Source organism: Castor canadensis, chromosome 15, assembly GCF_047511655.1.
Source record: "Castor canadensis chromosome 15, mCasCan1.hap1v2, whole genome shotgun sequence".
In the NCBI taxonomy this organism is placed as follows: domain Eukaryota; kingdom Metazoa; phylum Chordata; class Mammalia; order Rodentia; family Castoridae; genus Castor; species Castor canadensis.
The window spans coordinates 67,943,922-67,969,727 of record NC_133400.1 but is presented as its reverse complement, the minus strand read 5'-3'; the positions used below and the strand labels follow the sequence as shown (position 1 = coordinate 67,969,727).

Genomic DNA, 25,806 nt, shown 5'->3' with positions numbered 1-25,806 from the left:
GGTGTCATAGGGAATATTTTATAAACACTTAGATACTGAGGAGTGAAGAAGATGGAAATACACCACATACATACGAAGTCAGTATAATGAAACCCACCACACACTGGAAGGGGAAGAAAGAGAGGGGAATGGAAATACCATGGAGGGGGACTTGCTCAAAGTCCATTGTGTGCATCCACAGTATTATCACATGGGTGACAACATGAATGTATGATAAATCAAAAAAATTTAAATACTTTGAGATTAATGAAAGTGAAGACACAGTTTACCAAAATTTATAAAATGCATCTAACATAGTGCTTAGAGGGAAAGTTATAAATTTAAACACCAAATTTTAAAAAGAAAATCTCAACTCAAAGACTAAACCTTTGACTCAAAGATGCTGTAGAAAAAAAGCAAATTAAGCCTAAAGTTAGCAGAAAGAAAGCTATAATAAAAATTACATCAGAGATTAATAAAACAGAGAACCAAAAAAACAGTAGAGAATAAGATAAAAAGCTAGAGGGTTTTTTTGACTAATTAATGAAATTCCTAGACTCACCAAACAAAAAGGAAAAAAGAAATGAAATTACTGCACTCAAAAATGAGAGGCTATTACTACTGACTCTACTAATGAAAAATACTATGAAGAATTAATTCACACTATGAAAAACAAATTTAGAGGATTTTTTTCTATATCAGTTGAGATGATCATGAGTTTTTTATTCTGTTGCAATTACGTATTAAATTAATTGGATTTTCAGATATTAAAATACTTTTGCATTTGTCTTTACTCACAGAAGTTATGAAAATCCTAAGACATATACAAAAGGGGCTTATAGAACTAATAAGTAATATTGATAAGATCATATGATCCAATTTAGTTGATTTTCACAACTAGGAAATAAGGAGTAAAAAATGGGTTCAGTTTTTTCTGCACGGAGATACCCAGTTTTGTACTGGAAGAGCTCGATGGATTAAAGACTGCCAATGCTGATGGCTAGTTACCAGGTGGGACAAATGGAACACTTGTACCTCCATGGCAGTGTAATACATTTGTTGTGAGGCAGGGAGAAAGATTGGCATTCCTTATAAAACACATTTACCATATGTCTCAGCAATTCCACTCGGATCTTTACTCAAAAGTGAAAACATCCACACAAAGACTTTTTTATGAATGATACTTATGTCAGTTTTATTCACAAAAGTCAAGACCTGCAAACAAACCAAAAGTGCATCCAAGTGTGGTACATTCATGCCATGGAATGTGAATCCACAATAAAAACTTAACAATGTGGTAAATGCTGAACAAAAGAAGCCAGACACTCACTGAACACTGTCAGAGGGTTGGAAAGTGTTTGCTGGACTCCTGGACAGGAGATGCGATTGATTGAAATGACACATGAACTTTGGAGGAATGAAACTGTCCTACGTGTTGATTTTAGTGGTCATTGTACAGATGGATTTATTTGTCACAATGTTTCATAGCCCACACTTATTATAAATGCCTTTTATTATATGTAGATTAACTTCAAAATATTTATTCTAAAAAGACAATGTGTGTATATTTAAAGAATATTAAAATAATTTTAATTATTTAAATAGAGCAGCAAGTTAGTCTCAAAATAATTTTAGGACTTCTCTTTTTCTTTAGTGCTGAACACCCCTACTTGGCAGTGTAGTGGAACACATTTTTATAATTGTGAGTACTTTGGTCCTTTAAAGGGCTTCTAACCTTTGGGTTTGAGCCTTAGTTAAGAAACTCTTAACTCTTAACTCTTAACTAGTTAAGAGTTTCTAGTTAGTATGTTCTAACTAGAAAATACCTTCTTGAATTCTGAAACAAAGAAAATACTAACTTCCAAATTTTTCACTGCCAAAGAGATTGTGGCTAAGAGTTCTCCCCATTTGACGGAGGAAAAAAGGATGCCTCACCTATCCCTCTGCTTTCTGTGTAGTCTGAAAAGAGTCACAGAGAAAAAGAAGGAAGGACACTCTGTCCTGTTGAGTCACTTACAGATAAAAAGGTATCCTTCAGCAACTACACATGAACAATTAAGTTAATTACCCCTAAGATAGTGACCTTTTTATAAATAACACATATGTGAGGTATAGGTAGGAACATATATTTACATATGAAAGATACGTTTCCTTGGAATAGAGATTTTTAATGCCACCTTCATAGCTGGTATGTCGACTTAAATCTGGATGATGGCTTTAAATTTCATATTGGATGGCTTTAAAGCAAAAATAACAAGAAAATTTCATCTAGGACCCCACAGTCAGAACATGGAATTGAAAGGGCCTATAGCTGGGAGCCAGTGGCTCACGCCTGTAATCCTAGCTACCCAGGAAGCAGAGATCAGGAGGCTCGTGGTTTAAAGCCAGCCTGGGCAAATAGTTCGCAAGACACTATCTTGAAAAACCCTTCACAAAAATAGGGCTGGTGGAGTGGCTCAAGGTGAAGGCCCTGAATTCAAGCTCCAGTACTGAAAAAAAAAAAAAAGGTGACCTGTAGAGCTGATTCAGGAAATGAGTGAGTAAACAAAAAAGTAAAATGAATCTGCCAGAACCGCCCCTCCCCCATTGGTGTGTGTGTGTGTGTGTGTGTGTGTGTGTGTGTGTGTGTGTGTGTGTGTTATTTATATCATTTGAGAAGTAATACCAAAAGGAATTTTGGAACATCCAGAATAAAGGAACAGCCACAGAAATGATAAATGCCTAGGTAAATATAGTAGACTCTTCTTCCAAGTTCTTTAAAATATGTTAGATAGTTGAAAGCAAAACTCATGACATCATCTGAGGAGTTTTTTGATGTGCATACGTAATATGCAAGACAGTATAACACAAGGAAGAGGGCAAAGGACATATAGAGTAATGAGGTTTCCACATTCCTATTAAAATGGTAAAATATTAATTCTTAGTAAGCTATGAAAAGTTAAGTATGCATGTTGTAAGCCCTAAAGCTGCTGTTTGAAAGAGAAAGGATTTTTAAAAACTGTATACAGAGATTCAGGCACTGGTGGCACACACCTATAATCCTAGCTACTCAGGAGGCAGAGACCAGAAGGATTGCGGTTTGAAGACAGCCCAGACAAATAGTTCATAAGACACTATCTCAAGAAACTCTTCACAAAAATAGGTTTTATGGAGTGGCTTAAGGTGAAGTTCAAACCCCAGTACCACTAAAAAAAAAAAAAAAGAAACTATACACAGAGAGCACACAAGGGAGGGGTGAGGATAGGTAAGACACCTAAAAAACTAGCTAGTATTTGTTGCCCTTAATGCAGAGAAACTAAAGCAGATACCTTAAAGCAACTGAGGCCAATAGGAAAAGGAGACCAGGAACTAGAGAAAAGGTTAGATTAAAAAGAATTAACCTAGAAGGTAACACCCACGCACAGGAAATCAATGTGAGTCAATGCCCTGTATAGCTATCCTTATCTCAACCAGCAAAACCCCCTGTTCCTTCCTATTATTGCTTATACTCTCTCTTCAACAAAATTAGAGATAAGGGCAAAATAGTTTCTGCTGGGTATTGAGGGGGGGAGCGGGAGGGGGTGGAGTGGGTGGTAAGGGAGGGGGTGGGGGCAGGGGGGAGAAATAAACCAAGCCTTGTATGCACATATGAATAATAAAAGAAAAATGAAAAAAAAAAAAAAGAAAAAAAAAGCAGGGTTGGAAGCGAGCGGAACCCTGTTGGGGCAGCTTGGGAAGATGGTAGGGGGAGGACTTGGCTCAGGAGGGGCAGTTCTCCAGTACTTAGCACCCAGGATGCAGCAGTTCCTGAGAGTGTGTCAGTTATCCCAGAGCGCCACCCCTGGATCTCTCCCACAGGTGCTTGGCCTTCTGGTCTTTTCCATCATGTGATGAAGCAGCACGAGGCCCTCACCAGATGTGGCTGCGCAGTCTCGAACTTCTCAGCCTTCAGATGAGAACTAAACAAACCTCTCTTTCTTATAAACTATCCAGCCCCAGATATTCAGTGATAGCAACAGAAAATGGATTAAGACAGTGGGCAGACTGGGCAGGGTTTGAAAGGGAAAACTGTTAATTTAGTCTACTAAATCTTTGAATGTTTCATAAATGGTGTTGATAGTGAAAGCAGAAAAAATTGGGGGCAGGGTTGAAAGGGAAAATTAAAGAAAGTGAAATGAAATCAAAGTACCTAAGCGAGGATCGCCAACAAGATTTAACAGCCTGCTGGCAACCATGCTGAAATGCTTTATTGTAATGATCACCTCTTCAGAGTAAAAGCCCTGTTTAGGTTGATAATTTTACACAGTTGTTTACATACATGACTTCTATGAAGATATTATAGAATATGGGAAAAAATCTTGGTTTTTAAAGAAAGCTTCTGGATAGCTCTTTAGAAATGAAGAATCTTTTTCTGTGTGTTTGATATTTATTATTTATTTCTTTTTTTGAAACAAGGTCTCATTATGTAGCCTAGGCTGGTCTCAAACTCACCTTCCTCCTGCTTCAGCCTCCCAAGTACTGGGATTACAAGTGTGCACCACCATACCTGGCAAAAATGAATCTTTTGATAAAAACAGTTCAGAGTCAACTTACTCTCTTCCAAATAGGCAGAGCTGTATTATCCACCAATCTATTTTTAAAATGAATTTAGGATTACAAATAGCAAGCATGTGCCTTCTGCCCTAACTGCTTACCTGGGCACCAGAAATCTGGATCCCAGTTCTTCTCCCTTTGTGCTGCAGGATGCCTGTTTTCTTCTCGAGAGGTGAAGCCCTTGGATATGGAGGGTGAATGTCCCACTCTCCAGGGAGGATCACCACTGCTCAGAGACACAGGGCCTCCTGGGGGCCAGGCCTGGCCTCTCACAGCCTTCCGGTCCTCACCTTCCTCCTTGGAGTCTGTGTTCCTGGAGCTCAGACACCTCATCCGAGACACAGAGCTCACCTCCTTCATTCTCATCACGCGGTCAGAGTCCGCCCTCCTCGGAGGGGCTGCCAGCCTCTCTTGTAAACTCTCAATCACTTTGGAAGGGCTTCGGAACCTTTTTTCTGAGCCTGCCACACTTGAGGTCCTTTCTATAAAATGGAATAAAGTGGACCTGAAGGGTGGCTTTGCCCCCACATCCTTTTCCTCAAAGGACCTGGCCTCTCTGGGTCTGGGCTGAGGCTCAGGGCTCGTAGCTTGCTTGGCAGGGACCCTATCCACATCTGAGGGCTCAGAAGTCTGGGGTGCCCTTTCCCCTACAAACAGGGGGCTTTGGGTCCAGCCGCACTTTCTCCTGCTATAGAAGGCATCAGTGGTCACTAGGGGAATACCTGATGGTTCTGGGCTAGGCAGTGACTGTTCCATGAGTGACTCAGGGCTGCAGGCATTTGCATCAGGCTCAGGTGGTTGGCTCTGTCCTGCTTTCTTGGCACCCGACAGGAGGGACTCCACAGCCACCTCAATGCCCAGGATCCTCTCGGCCCTCGCCTGCAGGGACTCGCTTGGGGGGATTTCCATTGCATTCCTTCCTCCCAAAGCCTCCTCGAGCTCAGTGACATTCTGCTTGTGTCCTGTTGTGAGCCCCACAGAGCGCAGGTCTGGTGCTGAGAGGCCTCGGGTTTTGTTAGTAAGCGACAGTGCGACCACTGTGCCCATCTCTTCACCACTATCCACCTCCAGAGGGACCACTCTGCTCAGTGGCACAGAGCCTAAAGCTTTTGTGAGTTCAGTGAATTCCCAGCTTTCCAGGGGCTCCCTTGGTTCAGCCAGAGAGGATGGAGTTGCTGGTTTTGTGGCCATGGTTCTTTTCACAGGACCTGGACTGACCACTAGCTCATACATCCCATTCACAACCTCCTGCTTCCGCTGCTGCTGCTCTGCCATCACACTTTCAGTTACCCACTGGAAGGGGTCACCTCTGCTGTCTTTCACCTGCGAGGCACCAGGGGACAGAGGACCATCATGCTGGCAAGGCTTTGGCTCCTCACTCCAGCTCTCAGACTTACTTTTAACTCTTCCCACCTGAAACCCAGGGTCCTCTGGCGCTGACACCCTTGGCTGCTGCTCGGTTCTCCTTTCCTGGCTGCTTTCATGGTAGCCCCGGGGCCTTGGTCTACAGTCAGCCCAGTCTTCAGGCTGCTGATCTGTCTCACTATCCTCACTGCTGCTGCTGCTGCTGCTGCTGCTACTGCTGCTACTATTATGGCTTTCTTCCTCTTCTTGAAGCTCCTTGTTGAAACTTTCTAACTGGCTTATCAGATCCCAGGGCCGACAACTAACCGGTTTCAGGAGAAACTGACCAAATAGTTGTTTGCTATTGCATGGCCCAGCTGTAGGCTCTCCTTTCACCACCGCCGGCTTGGGTGGAGAGTGGTCCCCATCTAGGCAGGGCTGACCTGAGCCCGCTTTTGGTACAGATGCCTGATTTCTAGATGAGGAAGTCCTAGAAAAAGCGCTATTGCTGGATGGGCTGAGGGACATTTGACCCCTGAGGTTAGGAGCTTCTGGCTTCTGTGTTTGGTCACTGTCTGCTAATGTTGGGTGGAGGGGAGCTTCAGAGGCAGTGGGGTCTAAACATTTTGGGGTCAGTGCTACGTTCCTGGGCCCTTCTGGCTTTGCAGCCGGGAGGTGTTGCGGGCTTTTGGATTCTTCAGGGAAACTGGTTTGGGTTTGCTGGTCCCTATACAGGTGGCCTGGCCACGAGCCAGAATACTTGAGTTCTCTGTGTTTTGCAAGGTGGGTGAATCTGAGGTCATTTGTTTGCTTGTCTTCCTCCGGTTCCCCCAGATCTTGTTTTGGGAATGCCATGTTTCCTGTGAGAGCCTGCAGCTCCAGGTCAGTGGAAGACATGCTCAACAGACTTTGTTCTTGCAGAGCTATGCCCTTATCAAGCCCAGGCTTTCTTGCACCACTCGGTTTTAGGTCATTGTTATTCCTATCTATACCTGGCAGATGTGCTTCTGACTTAACTGGGATGGAAACCAAACAAAATATGGTCTCATTCACTTTTTTCTTGGAACTTTTCTTGGTCTGAATCCCAGTTTCAAACTTTCTGAGCTTTGTTTGGCTTTCACAGGTACTCTGGCCCTGTGGGTGTGGGGAGGGAGCTTGGGCCCCTGGGTGTCCGTGCTGGTCACCTCTCCTGTCAGCCTGTGGTCCTCTCATGACACAGTGGTCTCTTTGGTCAAGGAAGACTCCATTTTCTCCGTCTGTGGGGAGCTGGCTCCAAAGCCACCGAGGACTGGGGTCAGCAGAAGCCAGGCCCTGCTCGGCACCTGATGTGGGTATCAGGCCCTGTGGATGTCGAAGGGCATCATCAAGTCTCATTTTCCCATGAGCTGACTCTTGGGCAGTGACAGGAGAAGAATTATATGGCCTGTCATCATGCTTCGTTTCTTCACAGAACCCTGGGGGCTGAGCTAGTTTAATGTGTCGTATCCGAGGATCATCAAAGGGGATGTACTGAACAGAGCCTTCATAGGCAGTGATGGGGTGGGAGTATCGGGGAGCCCCTTGAGGAGATAGTAGGCTTGCAGTGTATTCGTTCCCAGTTCCAACTGGGCCAGAAGGAAGTGGACACCCTGATTCCACCTCCTCAGTCAGGTGCTGCTGCTGACTATGGTTGCCACTCACATGTCTGGGCACTGGATCTTCCAGGTAGGGGTTTGGGATGTGCTGGGGGGGCGACCTGTATGAGGGTGGAGGCACATAAACTGGAGGCTCCAAGCCAGAGTCTGACACTACACGCTCATGCCTGGAGTCATTACTTTTTGTCAGATAGGACCCTTGTCGGTCTGTGTGCTGGCTGTCCTGAAAGTCACTATTTTCCCCTCCCCTGGACGGATGGTGAGAGCCATAAGAAGGAGGCTTGACAGGTCTCCCGAACTTCGGCCAGGGAAATGCAGCCTTCTCAGGGTTCCTTGTGGCTTCCACATATGGTGCACAATTTGCAGGATATAGTGGCATTTTAGGGACACCTGGTAAATGGCCATCATTTAAAGGAATGGGAATTTCCATGCAAGCCAGGCTTTCAGGGGAAAGAACTCGAGGCAACGACCGGGATTTCTTTTTGTTCTGAGAAATCAGTAAATTCTCTCCTTGAACAAATGGGTATAGATCTTGAAACAGTCTCTTTCCATCACCCTCAGACATCTGTCTCCCTAATTTCCTTGACTGGTTCCAGCTTTCAAGGTTTACGTTGTGCCACTTGGCAGGACCTGACATCCTCAGCTCTTCTTCCCAAACTGCCTTCTTCATCACATGCTCTGTCCTTCCTCCAACTTCCCATGGACCCTCCCTCATGTGGACGGGCAGACTGTGGGCTTGAGCCATTCCTCTGACCTCCACGTCTTCCCGGTCCCTCAGACCCAGCAAGCTAGTGACCTCCTGTCCTCTTCTCCTGTGGGTGTGGTCGGTTCTGATCTGGGGCTGTGAGAACCATGGTAAGGTGGGTTGACTGTAAAACCTATAAAACAAACAGAGGAACACAGATGTTAGAGACAGAATCTGGGACATCACAAGTGATCAGGTATCAGAATTCTTCCTGGTTCCCTTCAAGTGTTCCCAGTGTGCAGCAGGGAAAAACCACAGCTGGGGTAGTTCCCACACTGCTTTGATGGTGAGAATAACCCAGGGGGTGGGGGTGGGGGCAGGTTAAACAGTCACACATGCATAGTGACATTTCATTTGTTCCCTGTAAGATTACAATGAAGCTGAAGAAGTCCTACCACCTCCTGACATTGTAGCTATTGCAACATTATGGAGCAATGCTTTACTCACGTTTGGGGTGATGCTGGAGTAAGCACCCCTACCACCCCGCCACTCATATGCAAGCATTACACAGGCAACTATGTACACACATACTTGATGATAATGAATGACTTATGCTACTAATGATCTGTGTTTATTTTTTATAAAAAAGTTTATTGGGAAGCAGTGGGCTACATTATGATGGCAGCAGCCACATGCATTTTGTTCTCTTCCTGTCTCCTGATTGCATCCAGAGGCCATGTCCAATGATTGACCTGTACCACCTAGATTTACACAATGACAAAACCACCTAATGATGCATCTCTCAGAATATCACCCTGTCATTAAGTGACACATGACTGTATGCACAATACCAAGTCTCTCTCTGTGAAAGTTGAAATTCGGTAGGCCTAGGTCTGGCCCAGGCATCTATATTTTTAACAAGTATCCAGGGGATTCTTATCTGGGTGATCTGGGAAATACTGGTAGTGCTGACTATGAGTTGGTAGGGGAGGGATTACTTTGCTGCACATTAGATTTTTCTTAGGAGCCTTTACAAAAATACACATGCTGGAATTATAGGTGTGAAATACTGTGCCATGGTGTTCTAACACATTTTGAGAAATGCTACTGTCCACACTTAATAAAGGTCAAAGATTATTTACAATAAACTCTTAGAAAACGAATGAGTAGATCGTGGGGCATATTGTCAAGTTACCTTAGATAAGCCATTCCCATTTATAATCCTACCTCATAAGTAGAGGATAGCTGGTCTTGCTGGACCATCTTACCCCGACTTACAATTATTTTTTCCTTATTAGATTAGTAAAAATAACATTATTTAATTAGCATTTCTTTGATTACTGGCAAGGTCAGATTTTTCGTGTTCTTAAGTGTCATATACCACATTTTGTGGTTTCAAATTATTTCTACATCCCAGAGCCAAGCACGGTGGTACAGTCCTATAATCCTAACACTTAGGAGGTTGAAGAGGAGGACTATGAGTTCAAGGATAGAATGAGCTACATAGTGAGTCTTGGCTGACCTTGCTACATAGTGACACAGTCTCAAAAACAAATATTTCTACAACACAGACCACTTTTCAGCTGGAAATACAGCACAGCAATGACAGTGAGGGCTGCATGGAAGGGCAGGGAATGAACTAGGCTGAAAGGGAACCATTCCCAACACACAGGTGAAGAGAGCTGGTCTGAAGGAGCCCCTAGTAAAAAATTGTATCATTACTGTTCTTATTTTGCAGCTACTTCTTTGCCTTCAAAGGCAAGGGTAGATTCCAAATCACTTGGTAAGCAGCCACTTAGTGCCAAGCTTAGTTATGGGTAGAAATATTTTAAATCATTTTGAGGTAAAGCTTGTGCCACCGAGCAGCCTCAGTGCCCCTGTGCTTACTACTCACATACCATGCAGGTGGTCAACACTGGGCATGGGAGCAGGTCACAATCTCTTTGTAGCCATCAAAGTCGGGTTTTCAACACTTTGAGTTTTGAATGGTTGGCAGAACACTGATTAGCTGGGTTCTACAAGGACTTATCATTTTGGAAGCCATTACCACTAGCTGTTTTGCAGACCCATCTGCCCAGGTGAGTGAGCCAGCCTTGCAGCTTTGGAAGCTGTGGCCCTTCCCTTAGGGACCCTGCATGACTGAGTGTGTGAAGAGACACGTAGAAGATGATCAATCCACTTGTAAGTGCTCAGTACCTCCTGGCTGTCAGGTATCAGACTCCACACAAAGTTCAAGGACAACAATATTTGCAAGTTAACAGGATACTGCAATTGTCATACACTCAACTGGGAGAAGCAAAAGGAATCCCAGGGAAGTGTGTGGTTGATTCCTTGCATCAGAAATGATCCATTTCCTTACCTCTGTTCTTAAGCTGACAACAAGCAGGCTTTATATACCACAGGTCTTTATTTAGCACCCTTCTTATCCCTCATTTGTAAAAGCATTTTCTGGAGTGCCCAACCTTATGGAGTAAGTGGCATTGTGGCTCTAGCTCACTTTATCCACTGATGCTCCCTCATTTCATGGTGAGTGTGTATTGTGCTGAGAGATGTGACTGAAATCCTAAGGTGCTATTGGTGCATATATGTGCCATGAAGATGGATAAAACAATGTAATTAGGGCAAGAATATAAACAGACTGTGACTTCCTACAGACATAATGTGGTTGGTTTTCTGTTCCACACAAAAATGTTGTCACCTTCACTTTGCCAAAAGTAGTTAAAATGGCTAAGCATTCTGGGTTTAGCTTACTATTTTCATAATATACCAAAGTCCCAATTTAAGGAAAATATAAATCGTTTGGGAAATTTGAAATAATCTATTTGAAAACATAGTCCATATGACATAGAACACTACAAAGCAATTATTTAACAAATATCTATTTTGTACCTAATCTAAGCCAGGCCCTGACAGGCATAAGTGGACCCCTGTATGGTAAGAGTCGTGGTAAATGTCTCTTTCATACAAGTTATCCCATGCAGCTCTTCTACTAGCTTTGATACATGGTGTCCCTTGCAATATAAAATGCTACGCTACCTCAGCACCTGCCTGGCAAGTTGAAGGCCCTAAGTACAAACCCCAGCACTACCAAAAAAAAAAGAAAAGCTACAGATTTATATGTAGAAAACATTAACAACAAGGCTCCTCACATAAACACACTGAGTACATTGATGCAGGATGGGAAAAGATAAGGCAGCAAAGTGGAAGGTGAGAGGCTACATCAACTGTGTTACAGGTTCAGTGGGACCAGCAGGGTCTTTATACAGAATTCCCTGGAGAGTAGGATGGAGATAAGGCAGGAGCTAGACTTGCTAACAGCTCTGTATGTGATAACAAGTGATGAGGCCAACAAAATAACTAACAAAGAAACTTCCTCAAAAATATTTAGAATAAGAAAGAACATGTGAAAAACGTGTCGAAGGGAAATTAGCAAATCTACTCACTAAATGGGGTAAGTAAGAGAAAAATTAGCAGGAATTTCTGTTAGTTCACATGACTCATTTTCAACCAAAGATAAAATACTGTCTTTTGTATTTACTGTATTATTTTATTTTTGCAAGTGAATATTGGGAAGGTCCTTGCACATTCTAGGCAAACATTCTACCACTGAGCTATTCATAGCCCCACTCTTTTTAAAATGTAAAGGTCTCATACTTAAAATGGCAATATTTGAGATGACTTTAACCAGTGTTTCACACTCTCTAAGACTATCCTCTCAGTAGATAAGGTATACCTGGGCATGCTACAGGCTAGAGCTGTGCCCAGCAGCCTAGGGCCCAGGATAAATGCACGATTTAATAAGAAATTGAGCAGAGACTTGTTGCTGCCAGATTGAATGGAAGAAGGGGTAAAGTGGTCCTCTGTGGGAAGTGAAACATAGGCATTGCAGTTAGCCCTCCTTCCTCCATGAACCAAATCTTGAACCTGGTCCTCCTGTGGGCAGCCCAAGTTAGGTCAGTCATCCTTCAATGTGGAGGTCAGGGAGGAGGTGGGGAGGTCCCACTAGTCATGCATTTCCTGGTCCCCATATCTGCAGTCCCCTCCTTCACACTGTGATGGCGTTCATACTATGGACCAGCAGGTGACTGCACATTTTGCCTCAACCTATTCTGTAAAAAGCTGCCCTCCTTCCAGAGGGTCAGTCATTCATAAATAACTGGACAAGCTGAGCATAACAGTAGCATTTGAGGCACTGCACACTTGTCCCAGGAGCAGCTTTCTTCTGTCCCCTGCCATGGCAGAAGGCATTGTGGGCATCTTTTTAGAGTGACTCAAATTCACCAGCCTCAGTGTTAAGTGCTTAACAAGCTCCTCTGATTGGGTCAACCAGAAGCCTGCAATTCCATTTCTCGGCAGGCCCAAAACATTAGGGCTATTCAATATATAATCCTGTGCAAATAACACTCTGACACAGGAGAGCAAACAGGCTAATTTTGGAAAAGGGAAATAAGAGGTCAGAAAAAGATTAAGACTGAAGTGTAAAGGTTAGCATGAATTAAAGATCAGTCAGACAGGATAGAGCTGCTCAGAAAACATAGTGGAGCAGTATCACCATTCAGCCAGCGCACTTGGAACAAGAATGGTAGGTTGCACTCGGACAGTTATAACTAGAGAATCCACAAATGTCTGTGCAGACTGCTAATACTGTTATGCCTGCTTTCTCTAATGTCACAATAAATGACTGCAGATGACAAATAGTGTACCTGCAGACTATTTCAGGATGCTATTTCTTGTTTTTCTTTTTTTAGATACACAAACTTAATAATGGGTCTGGAAGAAAAAGCAAAATATGTTTTTGGACATTTAAAAGATGCACAGTTTAGACACCTGGATGAGGGGCATAGGAAACTAACGTAAAGGCACAAAGGTTGTCATTGTGCCCAGTGGTAACTAAGTGGGGTGTATCTTGGAAAAACAACTGCTGATAGTACCCAAAGAACAGTTACTTAACATCACAGGTCTGGATGCCTGAGCATGGCTCTAGGCTCTACAAAGATGAGCTCAGAATGGGAAAAGAGGCATTTGGAAGCCATCCCTGCAGCAGTACCAACTTGCTATGACACAGAGCCATAATGTTTTAAAAACATTTTTAAAAAACTGATGGCAGGAAATGAACCCGAATCGCTCCTTTGTGGGTACCAACAGTTTCATGCATCATCTTTGTGCCAGGGCTGTCACAGACTTTTGATTTTGTAATGTCTAGTAAAGACCATTTGGATGTGCAAGGTGAACCACAGACTGCATTCATGAGGCATGACCTCAGGGACAGGTGTTTGGAATTGCTGCTTGCTTTTTTTTAATCAATTAGTGAATTTACTGTGGGTGCTGCTATGAAAGATTGAACATCTTAGAAACTGTGATGATAATTCTAATATTACAGGACAACATCTCTAATCTGAAAATCCAAAATGCTCCAGAGTCTGAAGCTTTTGGAGCAAACTTTGGATTTTTGGATTCAGGGCATGCAGCCAGTAAAGCCTAAGCAAATATTCCTCCTACCCCCACCCCTACCCCCAACCCCACCACCAGCTCCAACCAAAAAAAAAAAAAAATTCTGAAATCTGAAACTCTGCTGGTCCCAAGAATTTTGGATAAGAGATACTCAACCTTTTTTGTATGTAATAAAATCATGGACTAGGAAAACCACTCACTGAAGGAGGACTTCTTTTCCTTCTTCCCTTTTCAATGCTGGGGATGGAACCCAGGGCCTTGGGCATATGCTAGTCAAGCTCTCTACCACTGAGCCACAACCCCAGCCCTGAAGCAGGTACATCTGAAGCTCTCATTCACAGGGACCACCTGATAGATGTACTCACAGAGCACAAGAAAAGAGAAGCAGTAGAGAGGGTAGGAACGCAAATGAAAGAAGGAACCAAGATCTGCATGGAAGGAAAAGAAAAATAACAATATGGAGACGTGGTGGGTGGGATGTGTTGGATGGATGTCACTGGCTGTGCACTGCACTGTACTCAGTGGAGAATGCTAGACACCAACAGGGAAGAGTGCAGCAACATTGTGGGAGTGTGAGAGCCTCTGCCCTGGTGCAGGATTAAATGCCAACACCACACTTTCTGACCATGTGCCTTCTGTGACATCCTAACCTCTCTTCCTCTGATGCCTCACGTGTATGGAGGAGATAGAAATAATCCTGCTTTTTGGAGTTTGTTGGGAGGAAGTAAATGAGATAATATACTTAAAGCATTTACCAAAGCATCTAACACATTCAAACTTGTTTTTTTTAAATTTTTTTAGCTACTGTTGCTATTATTCGCTCAACTGCAATAAGGTCTCAGTGGACAGGTAATGCTGAACCTTTTTTCTTGCATTTTGGGGAAGGAGGTACAGGTGAGCACATGGGAAAGAGAAGAGTTGTTGTACTGATGTGATGATTATTTGAGATTAGCATTGTTTTTTCCTAAATTTTAATTCATAGGCCTTCACAATAATAGGAAGTGATGATCCTATTGACTGTCATAACAAGATGCTGCTCCTCCCAGGCATGGCTGGTCTCTAAGAAAGAAGCTGCACCCTTTCCCTCAATGACAATGAAAAACAGACCAATATTTGGTTTGTTAAAAACAAAACAGGAAGAGCAAGCTCCCATCCATTTGTTCTCATGTAAATCTAAAAAGTAGTCAGACCATTTTTAATAAGGATGTAACAGATTCTTACCAAGATAAACTATTTTTACTAGCATAGTCCATTCAGTGCCAACTGTAGACATTAAAAAAACCCACTCTAGCTTCTCACTTCCTCTCACATTTCTACCTCCACCCTCACTTCCAGTTATCACTCACTGCGTCGACAAGTATTTATGGAGTGTTCTCTGTGCCTCTGACCTGCTATTCTTTGGAAGCTAAGCTCAGAGTACGAAGGAGTGGGGAAGGCAGACACTAGGATGCATATACCAGAGAGCTTGAGAGGCACTGAAGAAGACCCTTGTACTCTTTCTTGTCACCACACCTAAGGGAAGACACCTAATGAGCCTGTGACCCCACAGCTGGTACATGGCAGCACATCAATGAGATTTCCAGGTTAGACTCTTCCTTCTTCGTCAAGAACTCAGATACCATCTTAGAAGCAGAGCAACAGGACCTAAAGACTCACTTGGGTTGCATGAAGCTTGTGTCTCCCATTCTTACCATCTGCCATCTCTTGCACAGGTATTTCCCAGCTCCCCAAACTCACCCAGTTCTCTAGCTAAAGAACATCCCCATGGACAAGGCTCCTTTTGGTGATGTCATGGCTGCCAAGACATATGCAGTCTCAGCTGCGTTGCTGCTGCAGTCTTCCCCTAACTCTGGAAATACTTTCTCATTGCTGTGTTTTTCCCGCATCCTGTTGGGAAAAGTCGGTCGGTGATGGCAAAGCCATATGAGAGCATGTGCCAGAGGATGAGGACCCAGACACTTCTGGAAGGTTTTGCTGCTTCTGAATAAGAACAAAGTGCCCCAGAGAAAAGGCATCCACAAAGATGGGTAAACGGAAGGCCTGACTCTAAGTGAGCTCAGGAGCATGCCAGCTCAAGAATCCACACTTCAGGGAAGAAGCCAAGACAGCAATCCTGACACTTAAGCTAAAAGACAAATAGTGTGTGTTGGTTTGTAATTTTGTAAAGAGAAAGAGATACAAAGAAACAGATGTTAAACTTGAAGCATTCCTTTTTTTTGGAAAACCATTCTAAGCAGGATATGATTTGAAAGAAGCTTAAAAATCCCCTGAAAATGGACTGTTTACCATATCCAGTAGCACCATCTAGAATGGATGTTTACTGATCTGATAAAAACCTCCCAAGATGAGGGCCCCAAGCCACCACATCAGAGACTCTCCCAGTTTGCTAAGTCTCTAATTAGTCACCATGGCCGCTGATGGCAGAGGTAATTACAAGTTATTCTTATGGTTAACTAACAGACGTTTTCTTTTTTTTTTTTTTTACCAGAATTCCTGGGGCTAAGCAGAGAGAAGCCTGTTATGGTGTGACTTTGAGATTTAAACCTCGGCTATGTCAAATTATTTTACAGCTTCCTCTGATTATACTATTTTACAGGAAACACACTAAGGAAACCGTGAATGCCTGATAACAGTCTTCACATATTTTAATGGGCACTAAGTGTTATGCAGATATGGTTGCCTGCACTAGAAGCACATAGTTTTCTCTATGTACAGACAATACACAGCTTTCCCCTCTTCCACGTTTCCCTTAATCTCAATTCGTGTACATGCACGTGTATACGTGCATGCATGCATGTGGACAGCAAGCTTTGGACATGGCCTGTGGGTTTCTTCTGTACCATGTAAGTGACTTTCATGCAATACCTGCTAGCACTTTCATTGGCACATTGTGTTGACAGAGTGCTCAGGGGTAGGTTAGCATCCACATCAGCTCTCCATGAGGGAAGTGACTTAAACAGAGGAACGGCCACATCGTCAGAGTTGTTCCATTATTGGTTCCATGGCCTGGAAACTCTCCTCATCCAAAGTCTTCAATGTGGGTAAGACTCCAGCACCACGTCTGGTCTTCCCTTCTTCCCATGAGTGTAGGAGAGCACACTCCTCCACCAAGGCTGAAGCACCCACCCATTGCCAACCCATCCACTCTTTTCAAAACTATAAATGGACAGAACAGGTGGTAGTAGCAGTGGGACAAGAAAGAATAAAAGTCACCCAAGCCTAAGGTTCTAGAAGGCAGCCATTGTAAAGGGAGGACTGTCTAGCAGAGGAGAAGCACAGGAACAGAGATCCAGATAGCAGACAAGGAGAGTCTGAGGTGAATGAATGCACCCCCACCTAAGACTGTCTAGAGAGACAGCAACTGCCACACCCGATGGGGACCCAGCTTTGTTACTCCCATGTCTGTGGTCCAGCTCTCTTGTTGCACTTCCTGCCCAAGGATGGTCTCTCCTTACAACAAGTCCTGCATTCTTATTCATGTGGATCCAATTCTGGCATGCAGAGAATCCACAAAGAAAGAAAACTTTTCCACTCAGAACCACACACTCTGCCAAAAGTTCTTCTGGGCCAATGGCTGTGTCCTTCTCCTCCCCTTGTTCCCTGCTTGTCCTGTAGTGTTGATATGTAAGGTGAAGCCATTGACCCTGTACCTTGCCTGCCCAGCCAAGAGGCCAATACTTTTCCCCTCATATGGGACCATTCCCAGCTAGCCTCACAAGGTCACTGGAACAACTTTTCTACCGCTGGTCCCAGGTAAGCCAGGCATTCTGAAATACATGGCAGGTATACAAACACCTAGACATCAGAGGACCAGGACTGAGTCAGCAAATTTATTTAACTAATTGGTTACTAATTGAAAAAACTGCAAAAGGAATTAGCCAAGTCAGAGACATGTTATCAGTTTTCAGAAAGCTGACAATCCTGGAGGCCCAGGAAAAGTACTGGAAGAATTAATGGGAATGAGTGATTTCCATGGAAGGAACCCAAAGAAGTGGGACAGATGAAGTGAAGTTTCCAGTAGGAGGCAGATTGGAGAGGGAGTGCACAAGGTGACCCCATGTGACTAGAACTCTGGTAACAGGAAGGGCCTCAGGAAGGGCGGGTTGGTGGGGTTTGAGGAAGGTGGCCTGTAGAGCATGCTAGAGCAGGGTCCTCAGTATGGGCAACAAAGCCAGGGCAGGCCCCTAGGAGAGGGTCACACCATTAGGGGTTAGAGCCCACCTTCTGTACTTTCCAGCCATAAGAAGGAGGGTCCCACACATTAACATGTAGCTGTGGAAAATGAGTTTTCTCTACTCATTAATTTGAATAGGCTGTGTACAAAAGAGTATTGACCTTTGGTTCCTGTCTTTACCATGAGAGCATGACAGCCGTTTAGCAATTTGGCACATTCTTTACCTCTCTGCATGTCAGAACCATCACTCTTCTTCCATCTTGGATGTCAGTATCACTTGAACCGGCAACAAAGCTCAGAGTATAGCATTCTCAGCAAGTGAAGAAACAGGTAAGCAGCACATTTGGCAATCAAGTTAAAAAGCCCGTGGCTGACATTCCAGTCAAGCCCTAAGTCATGGACAACACTACCTTGCATTTTAAGCAGTCCTTAACAAGGGCCACAGATGAGCAAAACCATATATATTACCTAATGTGGGTATGGAACCATGCATTCCTTCTACAGCTCCCCAGACAGGAAAGGACACAGCCATGCCTGCCAGGGGAGGGTAGAGGACAAGAAAGTGATAAGAGAGTCCATCACAGGGCCGCTGAAGAGGAGCTCATAGAATTGAGGACCCTTTCAAACTGAATTTGGCCTCATACAGGAAGAATGGCCAGGCCTGGTATTGCGGGTAGCAATCACTGGCATCAGGCAGCCCAGAGTTTGTAGCTAAGCTGGGTTCCCTTTCATGTCAATCTGAATGGCCCTGGATAAGCCACTAACATTCTTGGGGACTTACATTTTTCAGCTATAAAACACTATTACAATAGAACTGTGTCTCCACAAACTGCCAGAATAAAACAAGATCTCTCTCTGTAACCTTCTAAACCACCTTAATCTCCACCTTTGCTAGGGTGCTAGTGGGATGCTGAGGACCTGCCCTAGGTGTAGGGACCCACTCCAGGTCAGACCTCAACCCACCAGGGAGCCAGCATTAGAGAAGCCTATGACTCTTCCCAGTCCCCAGATGGCTTGGAGTTGGACAGGGCTATCCTGGGCCCCATGTGCCCCCTAGACCTGGAAACCAGCCCAACAGAGGTCACTGTGTAGGACAGGACGGGCAGCAAGACCACAGCTGTGCTTGTCAAGTGACCAAAGGCTAGGAGCTGGCAGAGCACATTCATTCCAGATCCAGAATTCACATTAGCCATCATGTGGCTAGTTTGTCTTTCTTTCTTTTTATTTTTTTTTAAACATTGTTTAAGCTGTTAACTTTTGACACCTATTTACTTCCTCCCAAAGTACTTTTGATTAAGGGAAATACTTCCCCTCCATAACTACTTTTCCATAAACTTTGACTCCTATTTTCAGTCTGTGTTGGCTACTAAATAAAGAAAATGCCTTTCATGTCAACCTAGGAAGACTTGCAGCTGTGTAAGACGCAAGTCTCAAGGCTATGGGCACTGGCCTGGATTTTTGCATTTATGTGTGATTTTTTTCTTTCTGCCCTATAAGGGAACGTGCAATCCAAAAGCTGCTATCCATCTCCAGAGTTAGTCAGTAAACTTCAGAAACACAGAGAGTCGGCTGGGCCTATTGAGAACTCAGTCCACTTGCAGGAAAATGTCCCAGTGCCACACTTAGTCACTCATCTGAACATCTTATTCATGACAGAAAGAATGACTGTTTGCATATCCGACTGTGCCCACCCACCTACAGGCTAGGCAGGAGGTTGATGCTTCTAAGGAACCTGCTACCACACAGAAAGAAAAGTCCTGAGCAAGCTGTGGGTGAGATTGGGAGCCATATTGCCCACATGGAATTCTAAAGGGAATTCTACTGCCTCCCATTCTGAAACCTCACTCTGATCTGATCCTTCAAGTCTGAGGACAACCCCACATAACCTACACAACCCATTTGCAGAGACTCCAGGCCACTGACTTTACCTCATTAGGAACTGGGTCTTCTGGTTCTCTCTCTCTCCCTCTCCTCCCCACCCCAATGGTGGGGATTGAATCCAAGGTCTTGTGCATGCTAGGCAAGCATTCTACTACTTGAGCTATACTTATAACCCTTTTGTTTTTGAGACAGGGTTTTGTTGCATTTTTGGCTGGGCTGGCCTCGAACTTTAACCCTTCTGCCTCCCAAGAAGCTGGGACTTTAGGTATGTACTACAACATCTAGCAGTTGTATGGTCTCAAAGTTGTCACAATGCTAAGAAGAATACATCACAATCCATTAGCACATATTAAGTAACTGCTGTGTGCACAGTATCGTAATAAGCTCTATAAGCAATACAAAAGAAACAGGAGACAAGATACAACCTTGGGACCTTGTCATCCAAGTTACACTATAGAGATATACTCAGCACAAACTAGAAAGAGCAGAAGTTAAGAAGAAATCAAGCTCAAGTTTGTCTGGTGGCAATTAAGGTTGTCTTTACCCTCAGTCAACTTGTCCAAAAGAGCCCTCTTCCAAAAATTCATGGTGGACATGTTTTCCAGGGAACCAGGGTGATAAGAGTTAAGCCCAAGAAATAGTAGACAGAAGTGTGAGTTTTGAAGACAAGGTTAGTAAAGAGCATCTTCTACTCGTTCATATTCTGCATTTCCCTCCTGAACCTGGTCCCATCAGTGGAAACTCTGCTTTGGTAACATCAACCTGCTTTTACCACACTGGGAAAGAAAAGATTCTCCTTCCTTTGCTTCTGCCCAGCCAAGGTTTTGAAAGCTCTGACCATCCTAACAAAATCCCTCCCAAGTTTGTTTGAAAGCTGTCAACCAAGAAGGAAGATGATTTCTCTGGGAAGGAGACCTGTGACCATCAGCCTTAATTCCCCACCCTTTCTGTTTGTTTGTTCCTCTTAAAGACAGACCCTGCTTCCCTGTGAAGGTTCCGTTATCTCTTTCTGGCTTCTTATACCCTGCTACATCACGTGCTCGGCACTCTTAGTCTCCAGACTCTACCTGGTCCCGACACAACATTAGAGACAAAAACACATTTTATGCACGGACAACTGAGGTTTCCTTCCACTGAAACTTCTTGGAAGGGAGTTTCATGGCTCCCCTCCCATGCTGGCCCTGTGGCAAGCTGCTGCAACTCCCTCTTCAATAACCACCCTGCCCACTTGGCCAACCTGCCCTCTTTTTCTGTCCTAAGAAAACATCCATAGGTGTGCTGTGTTTTGGTGCTATATCCACACTAGGTCAGCATGTGTGCAATGGCAAGGCAGGTTAGAGAAGAATGGAATTATATGAATGGTCAAAAGGGGCAGGGCACATAGCCCTTTTTAACTCTCTGAAACCTACAAGATACTGAAATGTGTTAGTAGAAAACCCATCAGCACTATGAATGTGTGGCTGGACATAAGAGAGCTTTACAAAGCTCTAAAATGCCTTCTATGGGAGTGCTGGGCACGTTAGAGGGCAGAAGAGAGGCACAGCATCACAATGCAGTGCTCAGTGTGATAGTATCTGCTTACTCACTACTGTTTAGTGAAGGCCTACTATGGCCAAGTCCAGCTATGTGCTACAGGAATACCTTAAATACGGCAAAGGACAGAGGTGTTCTTGTCTTTCAGCCCTCTCTCTCTCCCTGGTCCAAGCCAAATATAGGGTTGAAAGAGTTTACTTACGTCTAAGCCAAGACCAAACTCCTAAGTCAAAGAGAAATGGTGGGTCAACACGGAAGCTTACCCCGCCTCAGCAGTTTTAGAAGCAGAAGCACTTTGGCGCTCCCCGTGGCCTCTCGGCGTGCTGCGGCTGCTCTCTGAGTCACTCACAAGTCCCTTCCCCAGGGATGTACAATTGTGAGCAAAGGCTGTAGGGTCATCCTCATATCCGTTCAGCAGACCATGGCCCGCTTGGGGCCTTGTCCCAGTTTGCTGGCACCCCTCGGGATTATCCTTGCGTGGTCTTGAGAGGTCTCGTGAGGGTTTGTATCCATGAGAAATTAGGAGATCTTCCACGCTGTACATGATGTGCTGGCGTCATCAAAGCTCCCCAGCTGGAACCATTGTGGTGGTGGGACCCATCACTGTGGGAGCAACAGAGAACTCCATTTGTGGCCAGACCTCCCTGAAGAACCTCAGTTCCCTTTATCTAAACCAAACCAGACCTAGCAAAGTGCCTATGTGGAAAGCCCAGCCATACGGTTCAAGCCACCTGAAACAAGGTATCCAGGGAAGAACTGACACAGCACTGACTCCACATGGCATGGTGGCATGTCTGCAGCTTGTACCCTGGTGACTGCCTCTTGCAGAAGAGGCAGAAATGGTGGATAAGCCATGAAATGATCACCACTGCCCACCGTCCTCTTCCCCATTCATCTAAAACCAGCAGGCCCAATGGGTAAGGACAAAATAAACAGACATGCAAGCTGCAATTACGACTTTGTGTTTCTAAAAGGAGCAATTCTTGGTGTCCAGCTTAATCTTACTATACATCCCTGCTTCCTTCTGTATAGACCTTATGCTCTGAAGGGACAGAACAAGCTCTTTAATCAACACAGAGCCACAATACACCTCAGCAGAAGCAATTGGAGAAGCCACTGCAGGGACAGCACCAAGGTGGTAAACCAGCAACCAGAAATAGATAGGAAGTCTTTGGGCTCAAAATGAGAAAACAACCAACGTGCAATCAATAAAACACATCCGACCTGTGATGTGATCTAAGAGTTCCTTTTAGTATATTACTATTGCAATTATTGTTGTTATTATTAGGTGTTTTGAGACAGTCTCTGTACAAAGCCCTGGAGCCATCCTCTTGCCTCTCTCTGCCTCTGCAGTGCTGGGATTCTGGCATGTATCACCTGGCCCAGTAGCACCTGAAGCTTGAAAGAATGGAATTTCTCCTGGATGACTTTTAGGGAGAAGTTCTGCATCTCTCAGCCAAGAGTGTCCACACTCAAATATCGCCCTGGACCTTCATTACAGCTTGCCCCAATGTAAATTCCCAAGGGCAAGAGGACCAAGAAAGAAAAAGGATCCAAGACAGGAGTTTAGGAGGTGCAAGACAGGAGGGCCACAGCGCAGCTTCCCATCCATGTGTAAGAGGCAGAACTGCCCCCACCTTGACCTCCAGAAAGGCTGGCCATATCCCTGGCCTGGGCAAGAAGCACATAAAGAGCCCACCCAGCCCCATTCTGTGGTGGATGGAAACAGAGTTGCTGTGATCACCAGGAACAATGGCCAGGAAACACCTGCTGGCTGTAGGTGTAGGGAAGACCTACTGCACTTCCCGTCAGGAAGAATTCTCCCTGGGTTACACACAGTCCTTCTGACCCTGCATGTCCTCATTCTCTGTCACCCACTAGAAAACAGAACCAAGACAATCCCTGTGGTCAGGGGAGGATGACACCTTGAAGGCCTATGACATTCCATCATATCCCTGATGTTATGGAAGGCTGACAAGTTCTGACAGTTACTGTACTCAGAGAAATCTCCACAGCAACTCTACCTTCCTGACACTCCTAGTGGATGACTTTCAGAGAATCGTGACTTGGCTCATTCACTCAGAAAGAAAAGGAAGGATCAGAGAAGCAAGCATTGTTCCCATTCACCTAAGCAAGTCACTGGGCTAGGGACTCCAGAGGAAAGAGATCACATTACCAACTCAGGGATGTGGGAATGCAGGCTTAGGCTATGAGGACAGGGTCTTGCTGCGTTCAGTGCCACATCCCCAGCATCTAGCAGATGGTATGCTCTCAATGAAAACTTGCAGGGTCAATACACAAATGGGAGAAAGGTTCTGAAGAATAATTAGCAGTTCACTACATAAGCTGCATGTGTCCATATCTGAGACGGCTACTTGGCACTCAAATAGACTGTGGGTATAATGACCTGGGAGTAAAGAAATTGCACAGAAATAGAATCCTGGTGGCCTAGACCAGAGTCCCCAGACCCACTGGCCTGTGCCTGAGCCATAGCTGGCTGTACTGCAGTCTGTCAGAGTGGTAAAGAAATCACCTTCACAACACACATCATCCTACTGGGGTTAGGTAAGTTGGTCCAATGTGCCTATGTGTTTGCAATTATATTTAGAAAACCTTAAATGGCATGATAACCCACAAAAGCCACAAACACATTTCAGAAAAGATGAACCTTGTAAAAGCCTTAGAGGGCTGAGGTAAAGTGTTCTGACTACTGGCGACCCTATCTGGTTTCCCCTCTCAGAGTCCAGCTGCCTATGGGGAGCAGGTGTAGAGTGCACAGGGTTCCACTCATGGATCAATCTGGGCAAAAACATCAGAGGTGAAGGGCTGACCCAGGAGCCCCACCAACAACCTGAATGGCCTCACCATCACCCAAATTCATGAAAGCTTACACATTTCACCTTCTCCATCCCAACTCAGAGCCCAGGCTTCTGCCTCTTTTCTGCACCCACACTAAGCAAGCATTAACTTCTCCCTTCACTGATTTCTGAACAGTGTGTTATTTCTAATCTCTGCCATACCACTTGCTTCTTTAGCAACCTTATCTACTTTAAATGGAATGGGCTTCTCTAAGAGATGGCAGGCTCCCACCACAAACACATTAATCACATCAATCATGGTGGCCACCAGCAGGGACCAAGAGGTCTAATGAGAGCACTTGGCACTCAAGGTGTTCAAAGTTCCTTTCCAATTCCAAGATACCAGCATTCTAAAGCAACAGCATTTTAGTTCTGTCATCCATGCACTAACTCACTCAAAGGGTTGCTGTAAAGACTAACACACAACAAAATATGACATAAACCCAAGGTTGTCACCACCATTATCATAACAATTTGCTATCCAACTTGAAAGGTAGGTTTGTAGCTAAAATGGCCCAGGATCAGGTGTGACCCCAGCTCTAGTGTCTGACCCTGTCATAGTATAATCTCTGGAGCAAGTCAATAAACACACCAAGTCTCAGTTTTCTGTTCTGCAAAATGGCAATGTCATTATCTTCCCATCCCCTTGGACTATCTCAAGAGCCCAGTAAGAACATGCAGAAGTGGAAATCACTATGCACACATAACACTATGGACTCATTGTGCTACAATGGTTCTGATTTGTCTCTGAAGTTTATTGCCTTATGGAAAGATTTCAGAGTAGTCATTCCTTCTCACCATGTAGTTTATACCATGTTCCTTTTGTATCATTTAGTATATTACTATTGATTTCCAAAGTCACGATCACTTTACAACACTCACATACCTTATCTTTCATGAATGTAATATTCAACCTTCACCCAAGTCACTAAAAACAGTAAACATTATTTTATATAGTTCAAAACACTAAAATATATTTCCTGGGTGCCTAGAATTTCAGTGCCAAGCACTGAAATTATAAGTAAGACACATTCTTTGTCCTTGAGGATTTTATTGTCTAGCCATAGAGGCAGTTGGAAAAAAGGCAATTAAAACACAACATATGTACATGCTAGTGATGTGGAAGCCTGACACCTCTCCGTAGGGCCAGAGCCCATGACAGGCACAAAGACAGGATGCTGTGGAAGAGATCCTACCTAGTCTCATAGGATGAAGAAGGCCTCCATTACCCAAATTGCCTGTCTCCAGGCGTTACTGAAAAATCACCTTCTCTGGAAGTATGGTTTTCCAGCCAGTTTATTCAAGAAATTTTTCCTTCACTACTTTTATTTTCTTGAATTAAATGCTCATAATGGAACATCTAAGAAGAGCAATCAAGACTGTAAAGGTACCTACATATAATCTCAGGTAAGGAAGAGAATTCTGGTATTCAGGCCACAGCAATAAGACAAATGAGTTCACTTTAAATATCAGTATTAATCCCCATGACTATCAAATATCTTAATATTATTTTCATTCTATGCATATTTAAAAAAATACCATGAGGGCTATGGATGTAGCTTAGTGGTAGAGCACTTGCCTAGCATGCATAAGGTCCTTAGTTCCCTCCCCAGTGCTCACTGCACAAACCACGAAAGCAAAAGAGACATTTATCATAAGAACACTTTACTAGAACAGTCTGTCAAGATAAAGGCT

The 25,806-nt window shown here is 44.2% G+C and overlaps 2 protein-coding genes across 5 annotated transcripts in view; both read right to left on the bottom strand.

Annotated features, from left to right (window-relative positions):
* The window catches only part of LOC109700328 (cyclin-Y), a 666,198-nt gene that overhangs the window by 36,931 nt on the left and 603,461 nt on the right, over nt 1-25,806 (bottom strand). The gene's annotated exons all lie outside the window — the stretch shown is intronic.
* Nucleotides 1-25,806, bottom strand: part of LOC109676303 (junctional cadherin 5-associated protein-like) — a 54,948-nt gene that overhangs the window by 18,892 nt on the left and 10,250 nt on the right. For 2 of the 4 annotated variants that reach the window (XM_074056403.1, XM_074056404.1), the window contains exons 2-3: nt 21,517-21,856; nt 4,653-8,407 (exon numbers count right to left, since the gene is read on the bottom strand). In XM_074056403.1, the coding sequence (XP_073912504.1) occupies nt 4,653-8,407; nt 21,517-21,797 (4,036 nt within the window). In that variant the 5' untranslated portion in view covers nt 21,798-21,856. Of the gene's footprint in view, nt 1-4,652; nt 8,408-21,455; nt 21,857-25,806 lie in introns of those variants that run through there. The other 2 variants (XM_074056406.1, XM_074056405.1) reach the window with 2 other exon arrangements.